General features: G+C 38.7%; 1 protein-coding gene across 1 annotated transcript in view; it reads right to left on the reverse strand.

Annotated features, from left to right (window-relative positions):
* Positions 1–3075: 3075 nt before the first annotated feature.
* GPRIN1 (G protein regulated inducer of neurite outgrowth 1) overlaps positions 3076–20808 on the reverse strand; it is a 92937-nt gene continuing 75204 nt past the window's right edge. The window contains exon 2 of the mRNA XM_040344394.1: positions 3076–6010. Coding sequence (XP_040200328.1) covers positions 3305–5959 — 2655 coding nt within the window. The 5' untranslated portion in view covers positions 5960–6010 and the 3' untranslated portion in view covers positions 3076–3304. The remainder of the gene's footprint in view (positions 6011–20808) is intronic.

The raw sequence follows: 20808 nt of genomic DNA on the forward strand, positions 1-20808 counted from the left end.
AATACTTTTTCCAGGCACTGTAGTTAATGTTTTTTTAGAAGGACTGCTTCTGTATAGTTTTGTGGGCAAAAGCCAGACTGAAAAGGGTCAAAAATGTTGTTATCATTGAGGTGGTTGTAGACCAGACTTTTTGGAGCAAGTATATGGGTCTTAGGTTGTTCACACTGGTAGGGTCCAGCGAGGGCTGTTTAGGAGTAAAGGTGACCAGTGCATATTTTGGAGGGTTAGAGACAATGCCAGTATAGAAGGAGAGATTGAAGATGTGAGTTTTAAATTTTATTTCCTGCAACCCTTAGCTGCAGGAAAGAAATTTGCACCGTCAATGGCCTGCTTAAATCTCATCACAAATTACTTTATTCTTGTCTTTTAAATGATTGACAATCTACTAAGAAATGAGTGAGTTAGTGGGTGGAAACAGTGGCGGACAAAGTAGAGAGTTAAATGAAGAAAAGAGTAGATAAGGAGTGTTTCCAGGGAGGATGAGAGTGAGCTGTTATAGACCGAAGTGGCCAGTTTGGGGCAGGACAGGGATGAGATTTTGTCTGAGAGGTAGGCAAAGGTTTCTGTGGGTAACTCTTTGCTGGTTTGGTTAGGGGGTTGAAGACAGGCAGAGTGTGAAACAGATAGGGTTGTAAACAGAGCAGGGCCATCTTAATGCAAGGGCACTCCTGGGCACTGCCCAGGGGCTCCAGGTACACGTGGGCCCCACAATAATCTTGCATTACATCATACTTGCCAACTGCCCCGGATTTGCTGGGACAGTCATGCTTTTTACTAAACTGTCCCGATATGGTTGTGTCCCGGGAAGCGTCTCAGAACCTATACTGTGCCCTCCTGATCCCAGTATTGTGCCCCCCCTGACCCCCCCTGTACTGTGCCCTCCTGCACCCCCCCCCCATGCTGTACCCTTTGTGTTGACTAGTCTTTGATTTATAGAAATTTTACCTGTTGTAAAATCGATTTTTTGAAAGTACTAATTAATATATGTTTAATTCTATCAACTATTTATACTTTATTTCTTTGAAAGTAGGTGTGTAAATTGGGACAAGCTGGTAGGGGCCCCAGTGCATTACTTTTCCCAGGGGCTCTTGATGCTATTAAGACGGCCCTGGATCAGAGAGAGGAAACAGAGTGTTAAAGGGGTTGCAAGTGCAGAAACAAAAGAATACAAGGTCAAGGGGGTTGCCATTATCATCATTATCAGTGAATAGAAGTGTGTGTTCATTGCTAGATCAAAAGAAGAGGTTATGCTGAGGAGTTGAGGGATAGGTAAATTGTTAACATTTATAACAGGGATGTTAAAGTCGCTAAGAATGGTAGTGGGTATTTTAGGGGAGAGAAAGTAGGATAGCCAGGCAGAGAAGTCATCATGAAAGCTTGATAGCGGTCCAAGAGGCTGATAGATCACAGCAATTCTCAGAGAAACTGGAGAGAAGAGACTAATAAAGTGAGCTTAAAAAAAAAAAGGAGAGGCCCAAAGAAGGAAAGGAGAGAAGAACTTGAGAAGCTTTGCAACTTTACCCCCTTTTCATCTCTTTGTACTGATCTGAGAGACAAATATCCATCTGCCCCTTGGCCTTGCCCCCCCATCCTTCCATCATATCGAGAACAGAACAAAAAATGCAGTACAAAGGTAAAATGAGCATATTCCTATTTAAATTTACTTTCCCATTATTTCACATTAATGGCATTTTGAGACAGATCAAACTTACTGATAGATTTTCCATGTACTGTATAACTGAACATGCCTTGCACAGTTACATAGCAGTTCATATAAGCTTGTGTGAATTACATTCTCTTTTCTACAGATAAGCTGAATCTTGAACCTCTTGCAAGTTATCCCTTGACAACCAATGGTAACAAAATAGACCTTCTCTCTGCTGCATTTGGTTGTCTCAGCTGTTTGTCAATAGCTTTTAAGCTGAGATATAATGTTCTCATCTGCAGAATGGAACATCTGTCAAGGAAATACTCTGGTCTGATTTTTGAAAATCACTGTATTGCAAGAAATATGGTTAATGCCATTGCTGACCAATCTTTCAGAAAATGCTAATCGCCTGGCTGTTATGCTGCTTCACTGGCTTCCATAATGAGTCAATGATCGGGAACAACTTTGCTTCTGTTTCATGCTTCTTATGGATGTGTAGCATGAGAACCAGATCAACCACAGAAGTGTTATTTTCTGAGAGGTCAGCCTCTATATTTTCACTAATGAGCCAACATAAAAAGAATACATCTGATGTTTCTGTTTTCTGAAGGTAAAATAAAAATTGACTTGTATGCATAAGACAAAGCACAGCGTAATCACAATAAACAATTGATTTGAGATCAAATTCACCAGTCATTGGTTAGTTTGACCAATCAATGGGATAATCCTTTGTAGAAAGGTTTCTATCAGACAACCACCTACTACTGCAGTGTAATATTGTATAGCTACTTTGATCTGACATTTCATGAAAGGCATTTCATCATCTATTTCCATAACTGAGCTCTCATTACGTTTTTGTGACTCACCAATGCACCTGTCAGTGCTATAGCAAGAGGTAACTGTAAAATTGGAGGCTGCAGCCTCCTGTCATCTCCTTGCCCTTAAAACACCAACCATACACACAAATGCCACACACATTGTAATCATCATGTAATGTAGAAATTATCTTGTAACTGTGAAATGGAAAACTTTTGGTGTTTTTACTACAGCAAGATAGTTGTTAGGATAATAAGCATCTGGATGGCAAAATAATAAATAGTAGTTTATAGAACAAGTACTGTCAAATTTTCCCCACAGATTCAGACTGTAATGAAATAAGGAATCAATACTAAATACGAAAATATTCGTTTGCACTGCCTTATTGTCAGATGGTGAATTATCACCATTAAACAAGATATATGATCACCTTTTTTTTGAGGGGATAAAATGAAAGATCGATCTGGAAATTATTTAAAAAAGGTACGTAGTAAATCTTAACATGTGTCATGTTCACCAAGTGTAGAGAATCATTTATTTAATGTGTGCAACATACTGTAATTATAATAGTAAAAAGTGCTGAAAATAAAAGCACATCCTGTAACATGTTGTACATTCCAATTTTTTTAATCATCCAACCCCATTCTTTATGTAGCTTCAACAATCTTCACAATGGATTGTAGCATTCTTAAATCTGTTACTGATTTCTGAAACAAGAACTGTTCCTTCATCTAAATCATTTCAGTACAGTATGTTTTGACCTCCATGTGAGCCATTTGTTTATCAATCATCATCTGTATGCTTGTTAAAAAGGCTTAAAATGGCTTAACTCTTATTATTTTAATCAACAGCAGGGGCAGCACGAGAGCAGCAACGGGACCGCCTGTGGAAAAAGCTGCGGAAAGCACCAGGTTGCGGTTTGCTTTCAATCTTTACCACGGCACCTCTAACAGAACTACCTCGAGTATTTTGAGGTGTCATCACCTTCTCTCGCTTCCCATGTTCCTCAATCTGTTTTTCCAAGTGCTTCTGTATAGCCATGCCTAAAACCTCAACTTCCATTGAAGCTCCATATACTTCCCAGGTCATCCCTTTTTCATCCCAGCTGACTTCCCGTACTGGCTCTGGGGGACCAGTTTTGACTTCCTTCACATGAACTTCAGGATAAGAAGCCCGTGGTGATTTTCCTCTTGGTGTCATGGGGTCAGTTGCAATTGATCTGGTTTCTACTGGAAAGGACACTTGCATCTCAGCATCTTTCATATCCGGCTTTTCTAACTGCTGTATTTTCAATGATGAGGCTTGGTTTACCCCATCTGTTTGGAATACAAATGAACTTGATCCATCCAGTGGAATCATGGGACTTATAGCTATTGATGAACACTGTACTGTAAAATCAGCTTGAATTCCTACATCATGGTATTGTGGTTTTGTCACTAATGATGTCTTTGGAAGTTCACTAGTATTGCAAGGGCCTTGCTTTTGGGTCTGGTCATGTTGCTTGGTCATTTGTTCTTCTTGAAAGGGAAATGATGAAGTCTCCTGCAAAAAAACAAAAGGACTGACAGCCACAGACACACACTCCACTTTGTGTTCGGCTTGTGTGCCTGGATCATCATCAGGGGGCGTTATTTCAAATGAATATGTTTTAGGTAGCACATCCACACAACCTGAATCTTCTTTTCTCTCATTTCCTTTGGATGTAAACGTTTCTTCTTTTTTTTGAAAAGTAAAAGAAACTTCATCAGGTTGTATTATTGGGCTTACTGCTATAGATCTATATTCTATTCTTGGTGTAGTTCTGGTAGCTTCATCTGGAGGCAGGAGCTCAAATGAATATCTTTTTTGAAAATGATCTGCATCTTTTGTCTTCTCATCTTTGTTGTGCTCTGCCACAGGTGAAAGAGCTGTCTTTTCAGATGAGAAAGTGAAAGAGGACGGTCCACCTGGAAGCACAATTGGACTGACGGCCACTGATACACATTGCACACTAGTGCCAGCCTGTGTGCCTGCATCATCATTGTGTGCACATTTTGCACAAGTGGCTTGCTTGTCTGGTATTCTGTCTCCAATTTGTTGTAATGATTGAAACACGAATGAGGAAGTATCACCTGGTGGGATAATTGGGCTAACTGCAACTGACACACACTCTGCTCTGGCCTGAGTCCCAACTTCCTGACTGGGAGGTTCCAGTTCAATAAAACATATTTTATTTGTCACCTCTCCTCCCACTGTGCTACCACAATCAGTTCTTAATGGATGAAATGTGAATGAAGATCCCTCCGGTATAATAATGGGACTCACAGCTACTGATTTATATTCCACTCCAAAAGCACTGTGATTGATGTGTTCTGGTGAACAAATTCTTTGAAGGGTATCTGTTTTTCCAGCATCTGTTCTCTGCATTGTAGCAGATGCCTTTGGATCTTTTTGAGGTTGTGCACCATGATCTGTCTGAAATGTGAAAGATGATGAGTCACCTGGAGGAATAATAGGGCTTACAGCTACAGACCTATACCTTGTTTCTGTTCCACCATCATCATTAGGAGGGGTGAGCTCAAATGAATATGTTTTTGGTAGATCTTCTTTTTTGCCGGCCACCTTATCATCAGTCTTCACTTCAGGTGTATTTTCACCACTTGGTCGTGGTCGTGGAGCAATTGTTTGAAAATTGAAAGATGATTGTCCATCAGGTAGAACAATTGGGCTAACAGCAATAGATCTGTACTGTTTTTCTTGTGTATCATCCTGTATGTTTGACAGCATTGCGCCAGATATTTGTGTTTTCCCACTTAGTTCTCCATTGGAGAACTTCCTACATTCCACTGACCCTTCTACTTGGGTTTCTTTCTTGTGTTCCTTAGTAGTGATGTTTGTGACTTTCCCCAATTCTGATTCTTCAACAGTTTCTTTCTTATCGTTTTGTTGGGAAATAATTGCTAATGTATCTTCTTGAGTTCTACTATCTCCAGGAACAATATCTGTGTTTGTTTCTAAAGAATGACTTGCTTCTGTCACAATGGGATCATTTATAGCTTGCCCTTTGTAATCCCCAATATTTTCAGAGAAGCAGACATCTTTTCCAGCTGTTCCCATTACACGTGACACAGGAGTAATACTTGGGCTCTGTACAGATGTATCTATAACATTGATATCAGGCTTGTTTAAGTTTACTTGTCTTGATGAATTCTGGTCTTCCCTGCCTTCATGGAAAGAATATGTGATTTCAGAATCTACAGAAATGTCTTTATGCACCTCTAAGATCCTCTCTGCATCAGTGTCAAAGCTGAAGCTGCCTTCTGGAAATTCATGGTCCCCATGTACGCTGACACAGAAATTCCTCATGCAGAGATCCTCGCCATCAAACCCTGAATTATGTAAAGGATCTTCGGCTTGCCAGATCCTTGAAGATATAGGAGAACGCAGAGGAACATTCTCACTGGCACCATCAGGTTGCGACAACTGTAATCTTTGAGGCTCTTTAGGACTGCCCATCTCTGGACCAGGCCTTTTCCATAATATTTCAAAATTCCTCCTGAGAATATCCTGAAATAAATTGCAAAGAAAGGAAGAAACATAAGTAGAGAAAACAAGAGAGAAAAACGCACAGCAATGCAAATGTAGCATTACAAATAGATACATAATCTACGTACATGAGACATTTCAGTTTTTCTGCAGTCAAATACCTATATGAAATATTTAAAAAGTGGGCTGCTCAGTTGGGTTGTCAGCCTACACACTATAAGGCCCGGTACACACGACCGGATCTATCCGGCCGTGTGTACGTCCGAGCGGACATTTTCAGGCGGATAAAAATCCAGCCGACGGATTCCCAGCGGATACAAATTTCTTAGCATGCTAAGAAATCTATCCGCTGGAATCCAGTCCAGCGGACTGATCCGGTCGTCTGTACAGACTCACCGGATCAGTCCGTCCGCTCCCATCCCTCGCATGCGTAGTAATGATTCGACGCATGCGTGGAAGTATTTACCTTCCAGGGTCGCGCACGTCGGCGCGTCATCGTCGCGGCGACGGCGCGGCCACGTCACCGCGGATGTATTCCGCGGGGATTTCGATCTGATGGTGTGTACAGCCATCAGATCCAAATCCGCCAGAGGATTTATCCGCTGGAAACGGTCCGGCAGACCGCTTCCAGCGGATATCCTCTAGTCTGTACGAGGCCTAACACCTGTAAGAACTTTTCAACTTTTCAGCTCATGAGTCTGGAGAAGTATGGGTAACCAGTCTCTCTATCTGGCCATTCATGGCCAATCTGGATGACAATGACACATTTATAGATCAAGCTTGCTATCTGAACACTTTAGGCTAGAAAACCTTCTCTAATCTTTACTGATCCCCTTAAAGACAAGGTGGTAGCGTCCAGCTTGTCTTCCCTCTCAGACAGGAGTGTCTAAAAGCAAATGTATTGTATCTAAATATCTGCGTTCCTTCATAAATCTAAGGGCACCTTAACTCCTGAATTACTACTAAAATATTATACCCAGATTAGGAGCCAATAAAACAGTTGATATGATTGGATTCCTTACAAACACTGAAACCCACCAAATTTCTCATTTTCACTTTCTGCAACTTGGTGGCTCACTAGATCTCTGTATATTCCAGAATGCCTATATTCTTATGGGTCATGACATCTCAGATTTTGAAATGCAGATCAGTATACAGTACTCCATGTTGTCAACACCAATCTTTCTCCGATCTCACTGTACTCTTTCCCATACTGTATATACTACAGTATGATAAAGAGCTTGCACAACACATAATTACATGGCAACTGACTGCAATACAGTCCAGAAGCCTGCTGAATTAGGCTGCATCGTTTTAGCACCTTTACTCATCAGCATTAAAAAGTGAAGAAAGCTAAAACATTTTTTTATTTGCAGATAGAATGGTGAGGGTTTAGACTATCTGTTGGGTGGTTGTTTCTGTCTCTGTCACTGTGCAGCCATCATTTGTAGCTGTGAGGTAAACTAAACAACAGGTCTTTCTAAGGGGTGCCTGTGAAGGCTGCTTCGAACATCAAAATGTGAAATTTAGTTTATGTGGCCCACACAGATTGTGGGGGTTCCAGGTGAGAATGCTAGCCCACATGCTTGGTGCTCCCCTGGGTGTAAAAGACCAACATAATGATGTGTTGGTGCTGACAGAATGCATAAATATGTGTAATTTCTCATTTAGCCCTCTAAAGCCTGACATTCATCCACAACATCAAAGAGCTGACATGTGGCCTGGCTACAGATATCAACCAAATAAGATATGCTTAACAAGCATGAAAATACCTCCAATTAACTACTCCTTGATTCCAAGCACCGAGCAGTAAATTCAGTATTGAATTATTCTGCTAGAGAACCTTGCAATCAATGTTGTGACCAGTGTGCCAGGACCAGTAAGAGAGCAAACTGTTCTAGCAGAGGACAGCTTAGAAAGAATTTTGGCTGGGCTGAACTAGACATGTGCAGAACGCAAGCATTTGTTTTGTTTCCTTTCGGATAGATTTGTTATGTTACTAATTTTGTTTCATTATGGAATTCATCTAAGGGGGCGTAACTGGGTGGCCCGCCCCTTGCCTATATAAGAGCTGTCAAAGCCGAAGAGAGGGCAGTCGGCGGGTAGCTTCTTTTTGTTTTGCCATTTTTTCTATTTTTCAGGTCGGCGAGTGCCGTGATGAACATCAAGGGACACTATTGATCTGATACTCATTCACATAGGGGGCGTAAGCCTCCTGCCCACAGCCCCGACAACCACAGCCCATGGTTGTCAGGAAGAGGCCCTTGTCCCCATCAAGATGGGGACAAGGTGCTTTTGGGTGGGCATGTGGCCTGGTATGGTTAAGGAGGAGGGGCGCTCACTCGTCCCCCCCTTTTCCTGATCTGCCAGGCTGCAGGACTTGGGGGGGGGCTACGTACTTTTTAAAAACATTTTTCTATTGCTGGCATTCTTTATCTTTATATTTATCTGTCAGTGGGGAAGCCCGCTGACAGATGATGACTCATGGTTGTTAAGGACGTGGGCGGCCGGCTTCCCAAACCGCTGCTTAACAACCAGCTATTTCTTAACACAGAATTCAAATCGTCGATTGTTTTTTGACCAATCCGAATTATAATTGTTCTGAAAAGTTGGAATTTGGTAGAAAACGAATAAACAAAATTATTTTTAACAGATTTCAACGAAATTCGTTACTATTCGTTACTATTTCATTCAGAGATTCTGATACATCCGGATCTCAAAATTACCAAAAATTAGTCCGAATTTGTATTCGGACCGAAACAAAATGCACACATCTAGTCTGAACCCGTGTTTTACTAAACAATGCACCAGGTCTCAAAATGATTACATTTGCATCAATTTATAAATATATCCTATTTGCACAAAACTGTACAAAAAGCATATTTGTATTTATATTTTAACATACAGTTTAAAAATACATCAAAATAACTAAGATTAGTGTTAGAGCATTGTATAATAAGTTGAGTATGAAAAGCTGTAGCAGTCAGGAGTATTTTAAATTACTTCTTGCATCCTTTTAAAGCAACAATTTAAAAGTCAATTAATAAGCTGTTAAAATGTATCTTAAACTAGGACTTTTTTTTTTTTCATTTTAAAACCCCTGTCATCAATCTATTTCCCAGATTTCCCTGTACCTCCTGTCCCCTAAACACAATAGGAACTGAAAGTAAATCTCTCCAAAGTGAGGTAAATCCTTTTTTTTCTAATACCTTGTCCACACGATCGAAATTTCCAATGAAACTTTTTTTGTACTTTTTTCATCGGAAATTTCGATCGTGTGTGGGGCCCCATCGGAATTTTTTCCGTCTGTGTTTAGAAATAGAACATGTTTTATTTTTTTCCGATGAAAAAAAAAAAACGATAGGAAATTCTTCTGTGTGCAACTCCGACGGAGAATAAACCCACGCATGCTCAGAATCAAGTCGACAAATGCTCGGAAGCATTGAACGTTATTTTTCTCTGCTCGTCGTAGTGTTTTACGTCGCCGCGTTTTGAACAGTCGGAATTTGGTCTGACAGTGTGTGTGCAAGACAGCATGAACGGAATTCCGACTAAAAATTCCATTGGATTTTAGGCCATCAGAAATTCCGATCTTGTGTACGGGGCATTAGAGAGTCCCTGTAACATAATTTAAATTTTCTTCCCCTTTTAGTCCCAGGGACGGTGGTCATCAGACAGTTTCAGTTAGACACTTTCAAGAAAAAAAATATATATAATAATTTATGTCATTTTGAGGAGCTATTGACCATTTGAAATAAAAAATAGTAATTGTAAAAATAAGCATGACAGTGGATTGTGGAAATGAAGTCACAATAAATAAATGAAACAAAACAAAAAAATCCTAAAATGCAATCCAATTAGCAATAGCAAGCACCAAGAATCTAGCTATTACCTGTTTCCAACATTTAGGCTACTTTCACACTAAGGAAGTTTTCAGGCGTTTTAGCGCTAAAACTAGCACCTGTAAAGCGTCTGAAACCTGCCTCCAATGCCACCCAGTGTGAAAGCCTGAGTACTTTCACACTGGGGCATTGCACTTGCGGGACGGAAAAAATATTCATGCAATCAGCATCTTTGGGGCAGTGTAGGAGCGCTGTATACAGCGCTCCTACACCACCCCTGCCCATTGGAATGAATGTGCAGTGTTTCCGATGTGCCTGAAATGCATTTCAGAAGTGCCGCAATGCTAGCGGTTTTAACCCTTTCTTCGGCTGCTATAAGCGCCTCGGAATCGGCTAAAAAAAAGGTAAAGAGCTGCTAAAACAAGCCGCGGCTGCAGTATGAAGGTTAGAAACAAAGGCCTATGATTTATATACACTATATTACCAAAAGTATTGGGACACCTGCTTTTACACACACATGAACTTTAATGGCATCCCAGTCTTAGTCCGTAGGGTTCAATATTGAGTTGGCCCACCCTTTGCAGCTATAACAGCTTCAACTCTTCTGGGAAGTTTGTCCAAAAGGTTTGGGAGTGTGTCTATGGGAATGTTTTTTTCAATTTCTCTTTTATCTTTTATTCATTTTCAGTTTTTGACAAAATATAAAAACACACATTAAATACTGTATTTATCGGCGTATATCGCGCACTATTTTCCCCTTAAAATAAGGGGAAAATCGTGGGTGCGCGATATACGCCGATAGCCGCTTCCCGCGCTCAGTTTGAAATCCTGCGCCGACATATACCGAGTGCAGTACACTCGGGTACATTCGGCTAGTCTCGGCTTCGCTCGTGCTCACACATAAACATCACAGAGCGTGAGCGCGAGCGACGCCGAGCCTTGCCGAATGTATCGGAGTGTACTGCACTCGGTATATGTCGGCGGAGGCGTTCAAACTTCGACTTGAGGCGCGTGCTGGAGAAGCCGGGAGGACACCATCGAGGCCGGAGACGGACGCCGGACCGGACGATGGACGCTGGGAAGACACCAAAACTGGGGGCAACTTTAGGGGTGCGCGGTATACGCGGGAGCGCGTTATACCGCGATAAATACGGTACTTGTAGAGTTGGGAAATGCAATACATTATCATAAAAAAGTAAAAATATATTTATAGACATTGGATCAATCCTATTCCTTGGAACCATATTTTTTTGTTCCGAGCAATAGAGTTATACCCTCCCGAAGTCAAGGATTTCACCTTTAGTTATCCATTAATAATTTACCCCATTATCTCTTTATCCATATTCTACCTTACAAAAAAAAGATCCATCTCACACACAACTATACAAACCAAAAAAAGGACAAGGAAAAGGGAAAAGAGGGGATAGGGGAAAGTGTTTTGGCCTTATTCATAGATATTGTGTAAAATAATTCTTCCATGGACTACATCTCGTTCAACTTACAAACCCATTTGGGCTTTTTGCCAATTTCAAGCTACTTTTGTCCGCACCGCTACTAGCATATGTAATAGAATATCCCCCTTAATGGATTTTATTGACCCTGGAATAATTGATAATACTGAGGTACAGATATTTAATTGTATATTAGATTTTGCTATCTTCAGGTAGATACTAAATTTGTTTGACAAGAGTCCAGCACCAGTGGACAATAGTACCATGTGTGTGCCATTTTACTCCTTTCATTAAGACATCTCCAACATGTTTCTGTATTATTTCAATTTATTTTATGTAAGTCTACTGGGCATCTGTACCACCTTATCATGATTATTATCTATGGGAATGTTTGACCATTTCTCCAGAAGCGCATTTGTGAGGTCAGGCACTAATGTGGACGAGAAGATCTGGCTCGCAGTCTTCACTCTAACTTATCCCAAAGCTGTTCTGTCATGTTGAGGTCAGGACTCTGTGCAGGCCAGTCAAGTTGCTCTACCCAAAACTCGCTCATCCATGTCTTTATGGACCTTGCTTTGTGCACTGGTGCGCAGTCATGTTTGAACAGGAAGGGGTCACCCCCAAACTGCTCCCACATAGTTGGGAGCATGAACTTGTCCTTAAGAGTTTCCTTTATTGGAACAAAGGGGCCATGCCCAACCTCTGAAAAGCAACCCCACAGCATAACCTCCCCTCCACCAAATGATTTGGATCAGTGCATAAAGCAAGGTCCATAAAAACATGAATGAGCGAGTTTGGGATGGAGGAACTTGACTGTCCTGACCTCAACCCGATAGAACACCTTCGGGATGAATTAGAGTGGAGACTGCGAGGCCAGGCCTTCTTGTCCACATCAGTGCCTGACCTCACAAATGCGCTCCTGGAAGAATGGTATAAACATTCCCATGGACACACTCCTAAACCTTGTTGACTGTCTTCCCAGAAGAGTTGAAGCTGTTATAGCTGCAAAGGGTGGGCCAATTCAATATTAAACCCTACGGACTAAGACTGGGATGCTATTAAGTTCATGTGTGTGTAAAGGCAGGTGTCCCAATACTTTTGGCAATATAGTGTATTTGCAATGTTCATCTACGGCTATGCCATGGGTGTCACTGGTGCCAGGCCCCTAGCTCACAGGCTCTACATCTCTCACTTGGTGCCCTGGGTCTCGACACTTCAGCAACTGAAACAGCATCCTGTCCCTGTAAGCCCTCACATTCAGTGGCAAGTACAAAGCTGAGGCAACTCCTAAGCTCCTCATCGGCCCTCATATGGCTGTCATAATTGTCATATGAACACAACCAAGGGGAGCATAAGGGGATATTGAGAGTAATATTTAGAGATGAAGAGGCAATCTGTAGTAGGGTGATATTGGCTGGAAGGAGATACTTTTTAAAGGTTTTCATAGTACAAGTATATCCTTTTTACATTTATTTAGGGGTTTGCTTGTGATGCTGAAGGGGGAGGAGGGGTTAGGCTTGGGGAAAAATGTATATTTCAAGCAAAGAAAATTTTTGCTTGGGGAGGAAATTTATGTTGTGGAAATTTTTGCTTGGAAATGGGGAGATACTACTGACTCCTGCGCTCTGTGCAATACATAGTCCCCATCTCTACAGTCTGTGGCTTACATAGACCTGACTTCTGCATTCTGTACATTCTATAGTCCACACTCCTGCACTTTTGTTCCATGCACTTTGGGCCCATGCACTCTGTTAAGCCCCTTTCACACTGGGGCGGGAGGTGAGTCGGTGGTAAAGCGCCGCTATTTTTACCGCCAATTTTGCCACGCTATTCGGCCTCTAGCAGGTCGGTTTTACCCCCCGCTAGCGGCCGAGAAGGTGTCAAAAACCATCGCAAAGCGCCTCTGCAGAGGTGCTTTGCCAGCGGTATTGCCACGGTGTCCCATTGATTTCAATGGGCAGGAGCGGTATACACACCGCTCCTTCACCGCTCCAAAGATGCAGCTAGCAGGACTTTTTTTTACCGTTCTGCTAGCGCACCGCTCCAGTATGAAAGCCCTCTGGGCTTTCACACTGGAGACACAGCAGCGGCTGTTTAGGGTCGGTTTGCAAGCGTTATTTTTAGCGCAATAGCGCCTGCAAAACGACCCAGTACGAAAGGGGTCTTAGTCACACACTCCTGACCCTTGCATGCTGTGTGTTGTGTACCCCTGACCCTCGCATTTTGCGTGTTACACACTCTCAACCCCTGCATTTCATGCTCTACATAGACCTGAACCTGGCACTCTGTGTGTTACGTACTCCTGATCCATCCACTCTATGTATTACACACTCCTAAAACCCTGCTTTCTGTGCTTTCCATGGTCCTACACTCTATGCATTACATACTCCTTATGATGATAATGAGGTCTGATAAACTCCAAACTGAGTGAGGGAGAATGGGGATGTCATAATAAACTCAGTGCCATTAATTTCTTCAAAATTCACAAGTCAGCAATTTAAATATTATGTCTGTGGTGGAGAAGCGACAACTTTAACCACTTCCGGACCACTGCACGCCCATATATGTCGGCTGTTTGAAGAGGAATATCTTTGTTATGGCAGCACCTAGCTGCCATAACCCAGGTATCCTCTTCTTCAGCGGGCGGGAGAGGGGCACCCCTCCTGCCACTTTCCCGTGCCCTCCTCTGCTCACTGGAGCCATCGCCAACGGCGGAGGCGATCGGGTCCTTCTGATGGCTGAGTATGGAGACGAGAAAGGGGAATATGGCCCCCACCCATCTCCATACCATAGCAGGATGAAAAATATTTTTTTAAACGCGCCCTGTCCCTCCGAGCTCGCGTGCAGAAGCAAACGCATATGTGAGCAGCGCCCACATAGGAAAATGGTGTTCAAACCACACGTTAGGTATCGCCACGATTGGTAGAGCGAGAGCAATAATTCTAGCCCAAGACCTCCTCTGTAACGCAAAACATGCAACCTGTCAAATTTTTTAAACATCGCCTATGAAGAATTTTAAGGGTAAAAGTTTGTCGCTATTCCACGAGCGGGCGCAATTTTGAAGCGTGACATGTTGGGTATCAATTTACTCGGCGTAACATTATCTTTCACAATATAAACAAAATGGCCTAACTTTACTGTTGTCTTATTTTTTTATTCAAAAGAGTGTATTTTTTCCCAAAAAAGTGCACTTCTAAGATCGCTGTGCAAATACGGTGTAACATAAAGTATTGCAATGACCGCCATTTTATTTTCCAGGGTGTTAGAAAGAAAAGTATAATGTTTGGGGGTTCTAACTAATTTTCTAGCAAAAAAAAATGTTTTTAACTTGTAAACAACAAATCTCAGAAAGAGGCTCAGTCCTTAAAGGGGTTGTAAAGTGTAACGGTCACCACCGTTTACGACCTTCCATCCCATCCAAGACAGCTTATCAACACTCCAACCAACAGGATCCGATCCATCCCATTTCCCCAGAATCAAGACGAGACACGCAGCTCTGTACTTGTTCCAAAAATGAAGACAACTTTTAATGGTAACTTCCAGTCTTATATACAGTACAAGGCATGAAAGGAACAATCAACTCCCCACCCACACATCACACCTTGGGGTGCTTCAATCACATTCTTTGAGCTAATTACTAATCATTCTAGACATGTCGGCGCCGGCCTATAATTATCATGATCTAATCACTGCACATTCCTTCATTAACAGAACTCAAACAAAACACCATCACACAATGATCTCTTCAATCCACATCGTTAGACAGACGTTCTGTCTCCGACAGACAGGTTGACAAGTTCCATTCCACACACAAAACAGTATTTAGCATACATAATTAGAGGTCTGGGAGCATACCTGGATTAACACCTTTACACAATGGACAATGAAATGTCTAGGAGTAGATGCAATTAACACCTTTCAAAAGAATGTGTCCCCACATTGAATAGTCAACAACTTGTGATATCTCAAGACATCCTGCAAACATGAATTATTATTAATGTCCCATCTCATGTAATACATGAATTATGATTTCTTAGCCACCCTATGCCCAAAAGGGGCACAGGGTGAACTTAGACCCAAGAGTTCTTAGGGCCGCTGGCACAGGAGTATCCCCCATCCCTCAAAAGTCTCTGGGTGTCACGGGTCATCCTGTTACATCAAGGTTTGTCTTTTATTTTCTAAATAGGTTCCTTTAAGCTAGTGCATTGTTGGTTCACTTGCCTTTTCCTTTGATTTCCCTTCTAAATGTTTTTTTTTCTTTGTTTGAATTTCTCACTTCCTGTTTCTCCTCAGTAAGCTTTCCACCATCATCTGAGCGGTGGAAAGTCATTTAGAACAGCTTACTGAACAGCTTACTGAGGAGAAACAGGAAGTGAGAAATTCAGACAAAGAAAACAAAGAAAAAAAAAACATTTAGAAGGGAAATCGAAGGAAAAGGTAAGTGAACCAACAATGCACTAGCTTAATGTAACCTATTTGGAAAATAAAAAAACTAACTTTTACAACCCCTTTAAGTGGTTAATAAGCCACAGGTCACATTGAAACATCTTAATTTTTTTTTTATAAAAATACAATTTATAACACAATTAACAGAAACAAGCCCGAAGTTAGATGGAAAGCAGTTAAAGTGTGATGCTACTCAGGATTGTAAAGCTTCTAGCAGTATTATAAACAGTAAAATCTGGAACTCTTCTAATGGCATAATTTCATAAATGCCCTGTCATTGATAGCCTGGAGGAATACATATCTGTCAGACTGGGGTCGGTGACCTATACTGACAGATGATCTGCCTTGAGTCAATTTTCCTAATTCCAATTCTGTTGGTGTTACAATCATATAATGTGATGACACTGATGTATTAGAAGATAACAATCATATATCAAATACACCTATGCTACAATGTCCAGCAGGCAAATGAAACAAATAAAATCTCCAAAACATCTATGCATCTGGTTTATATTGTATTTGGAGTCTATCAAATGATTATTTCATTATATTCAATAATATGTTGATTGTAAAAAACCTTGCGTCTGGAAATATAGATATAGTCATGGGCGTCCGTGTTAAATGCCGGGGGGGCACGGGGAAGAGGGATGACAGAGATAGAACAGAGGACATAGTGGACATATGCCTCTAACAGGTGTCATGCGATGTGTTGTCAAAAACCTCTTCCTATCCAGGCGTTGCTTCCAAAATATTCAGACATTGGATTACTTCATTATTACGATGTTTTATTCTTCCAACGATATGACAGCAAACAGATTAATGCTTACGTTGTTACAGCTTAGTCAAACATCATGGCAGGTAGGCATCACAAAGTTACAGAAGGAGGAAATAGATGTTAAGATGATTTGATCTCTCTTGCTTGGAAGAGGGTCCCATCCCTCCCCCCATCTCTCCTGTCGGGCCGGGAGACCCAGGAAATCCTAACTTACTATGCTTACCACGTGTACATTTATACAGGTTTAACAGCTAACTAAGCACAATTGGCTCGTTTCCAAACAAGGTCGCGATGAGCTCTAACGCTCGCTATGTACATTTAAGTAACATCTCCTCCCCTATCCTTGACATGGGACTTTAAGAATAGATATGGCCAGTTGTTCTGTCGTCATACACTGACCTTCGTTTGTCTTTAACAAACCTTCAAATGCTACCATGTTTAAGCATTGATTCAGAGACCTTTAGAACATAATATCAATACATTTAAAATCTAACAATTCCCCCTTAATGCACTGTAATTAACAAATAAAATAAGTGCATTCATCTTAAATAAAGGTTTCTGATTCACTTTTTTCCAATACAAACAATACAATTTAACATTTCAGATATTGTACATAAACTTTTTCCAAAATTCGGAGATATTCCTGTGAAATATTTAACCATTTCATTTCTTTAGGAAACTATAAATTATTATATTATTAATTAATTTTAATTTATTCTCCATCTAAATTATGTAATATTAAAAATTTCTTCCTTTACCTTCATAAATTTTACTTCTTATAACTTCAACCATATCATATTACTATTTTATCATAAAGAAGAAATAAATATATTTTTGATGTATCAAATTATATTACTCTATAATATTAATTAATAAATACAATTTTTTTCATTTCTCTTGAAATTTCAATAACCAAATTTCTTCAGTATAAGTTTTTTATACATTATCCTTAACACTGAACAATTATAAACAACATACGTAATCTATTTGTTTGTGGATATATAAAAACATAACTTTCCCATTTTTGATTGTCGTATTTTTATATATTCTATCTTTCTTTCTATTTATATTTCTATCTTTTTAATCTATTTATATTTATTTTATTTATTTATCTAATTTAATTTATCTATCCATATAATTTATTTATCTATCCATGACCAGCAAGCAACTCTTTCTTTCATTTAGTTTTCAATGTTCCATATTATTTAATTCAACAATAATTCTGTTTAGATACTTTAAAATCTTTTTCTTCCACACAAGCCTGTATGTTTTTTAACTTATATTAATACTTCAAATGTATACTTTGTTATACATTCTTGTAATAACAAACTATCCATCCAATATTTTCAAGTTATGTGTTCTATAAAAATGAATAAAAAAATAATTATTCTATGTGAAATAATAATTTTATGTGTATCAATATGTATTCTTATAAAAGATTTAGAAACCAAAATATAACAACTATTTTTCCATATTTCAAAAAATTCAAAAAATTCCTATATTAGAATTACATTCCAACTCCCCCTTACATAATGATCAATCGATCAATATGTCACTTTTGATGTAAGTCCATATGAATAAATCATTGAAGTTCATCCAAAAATGTTGATCCTTGATAACATAATCAAAAAATAATTTGAAAAAACTAGAAGTAATAACCAAAATAGAATTTTTAGTTGTGCTTGTTTCATGGTCATGGAAGTATCCAAAAAATAAAATAACCTTCCCAATTGAAATCTGATATTTCAGTTGGCATTCGTATTGACATCCCTGGTACCTTTTAAATCTATAATTCCTAACCATAACTTTTGCTACTGGAATAAATTATGAAACATACTCATAAAAAGTAGAAATCTTATTCAAAACATAATTTCTATTCAAATTTAGCAAAGGCCTAGCCGTATTTTGTGAACAAACTTCTGAAATTCCTATACTTGTACTTTGTCCTATTCAACAGATTGCAAATAACTACATATGCTAATTTTAAAAAAACATAGAAGAACAGACATTCTTCATCCTGTCATTAACTCAAAAAAATGTAACCAATCCTTACTTTAGAAAAGGTTTTAAACCAAAAATATAACAGGCAAATAAGTCACTTAGTATTTACCTTTTCTTGAATCATCTTACCCTATTTAGACTCTAAAATACTATTGTAGTGTTCTATAATCTCTGGGTACTAAAGATGATAAGAAACAATAACTTTATCAAATACTAAAATTGCATACATGTCCTTCATCACCTGTCCTATAAAAATGAAAAAATCATTATCTGATTCCATGGTTTGAAAACAAACCCCAATGGAATGTGACAAAATTCATAACTTAGCTTTCATTAAAAATATATTATTTTCCTAGAATTACCTCAATTAATTTTATCAAAAAATTAACTAAAAAGGAAAAAATATACTTGTATACTCCTTCAGCAGGTGAAAAAAATCGAATATACTCAATCTACATATATTGCAAATCTCTCAATACTTTATAGTATCAGATCACTCTTTGCCTTTTGGATTGCTCTATAAACATAATAAAACAATATTCAAGAAGTTTGATGACAAAAATGCTCTAATAATGAGTAGTTCAAAATTTCTTTCATTAGCTCAAAAAAAAAATCAATTAATCAATTTTTCAGTCAATCTGTCAGGTACCTGGATATGCAAAAATAAATATTTTCATTTAAAAATAATTCTATCCATTTTTGTTGGAATCAATTATTTTTACAATGAATTTTATCTTCATTATCAGTCTGTACTGAGACAAAATTTTCATCGTCCCCCTTTTTATTCTGTGACTAATTATATTTTGTAAAAGTAATATTTTTATCAGATTATTGTATTTTTCTTTACTATACTTTACTTATAATAGCTTTAATTTTGCAAAAGAACATTTAGGTTGGGTATCCTAAATATCTTTTTTTTTCAAAAAGAAACTTAAATCATGTTTAAGTATTTTTCCTTTTTAACCAACTTATACAGTATGGTTAATTGTAACCACATGCCCTGTCACTCTGACTGCTAAACAAACAAGTCTTAAGATCACTTTTTCAGTGTAGACAGACATTCAGAAAGTTTCATCTGTGCCTCCTGGATCCATTTAATAAAAGCACAAAAACCCTCTCAATAAATATCCACTGAAAAATTTAAAAAGTAACTTTTGCATGATTAATTTGTATAATTGTGGCTTATCTCACTGCATAATTTTAGCTTCAATTGACCTTACTTTTTAACATCCAGTTGTCACTATAGACAAAAGCTTAATCAAAGCCTTGTGTAGACACCCTCATGTTTAAAAATAACACCTTAGTTCTTTAAAACAAATGGTGCAAAAACCCACGTATTTTTCAAAACAATTACTTAGGTTAGTAATACCTTATTAAATATTTTTTTCCATCCATGAACCTTTATTTCAGATCTCTGAAAAAAGTTTAAACACTAACATGTGTTCAGATCCATAGGGAAAAAAACTCTTGTCATGACTGACCATCTGCTTAGTAACTCGACCTCCATTTCTCTGTTAATGACACACTCTCAGAGAAAGATCTGTCACTGTCAGTCTTGGCTACCATTCACTATACAATTGTCAACCAATCTCATTTTATCGTTTTTACAATTTTTAACCTTTTTTCAAAATTTTAAAGCATATTAGGTTTGTACATCTGCTAAAAATCATGTACATAACGTTATAATATGACATTTCTTGATGATAATAATGACAAAACATTGTTTAGGAGAAAATCTCATGAAACTTCACAGATTAGTTCCAGCCTAATGAACTGTGAATTGGCCATTTTCCTGAGAAAATTCCTCCAAACAAAATTCTCATTCTCATCTGAAATAGTCAATTATAAAAACTTTTAACAATAGTTGTTGTTTACCATTAACTGAATTTTATACAGTTCTTACATAATCTTAATCAATAGTTTTTCCTTTAAACTTCTGCCCCTGTATGTGCTTTGAATGACATGCAATAACACATTTCTGTTGTTTTAGACTAAAATATTCCCGAACATATATATGCAGCATTAAACTTAATTTCCTTATTAAAGAACTTCTTACACTCTGGTATTAATTAATTAATTACCCCACTACTGTTTACATGCCTGCACATATATATATATATATATCAATTCCCGAATATTACTGAGATATACTTCTGAACCTTGAGATTAACCATCCCATGTTAACCCACTTATATAAAAAACATATTTACCCCTTGTTTAGAATGATTTTCCTGTGTACACTTAAAAAAACAAGAGATGCAATGTCCTTTAACTTTGTCTTCTTAACTTTAGTTTCTTTCGTTT

The sequence above is a fragment of the Rana temporaria genome, chromosome 3, assembly GCF_905171775.1.
Source record: "Rana temporaria chromosome 3, aRanTem1.1, whole genome shotgun sequence".
Taxonomy (NCBI): domain Eukaryota; kingdom Metazoa; phylum Chordata; class Amphibia; order Anura; family Ranidae; genus Rana; species Rana temporaria.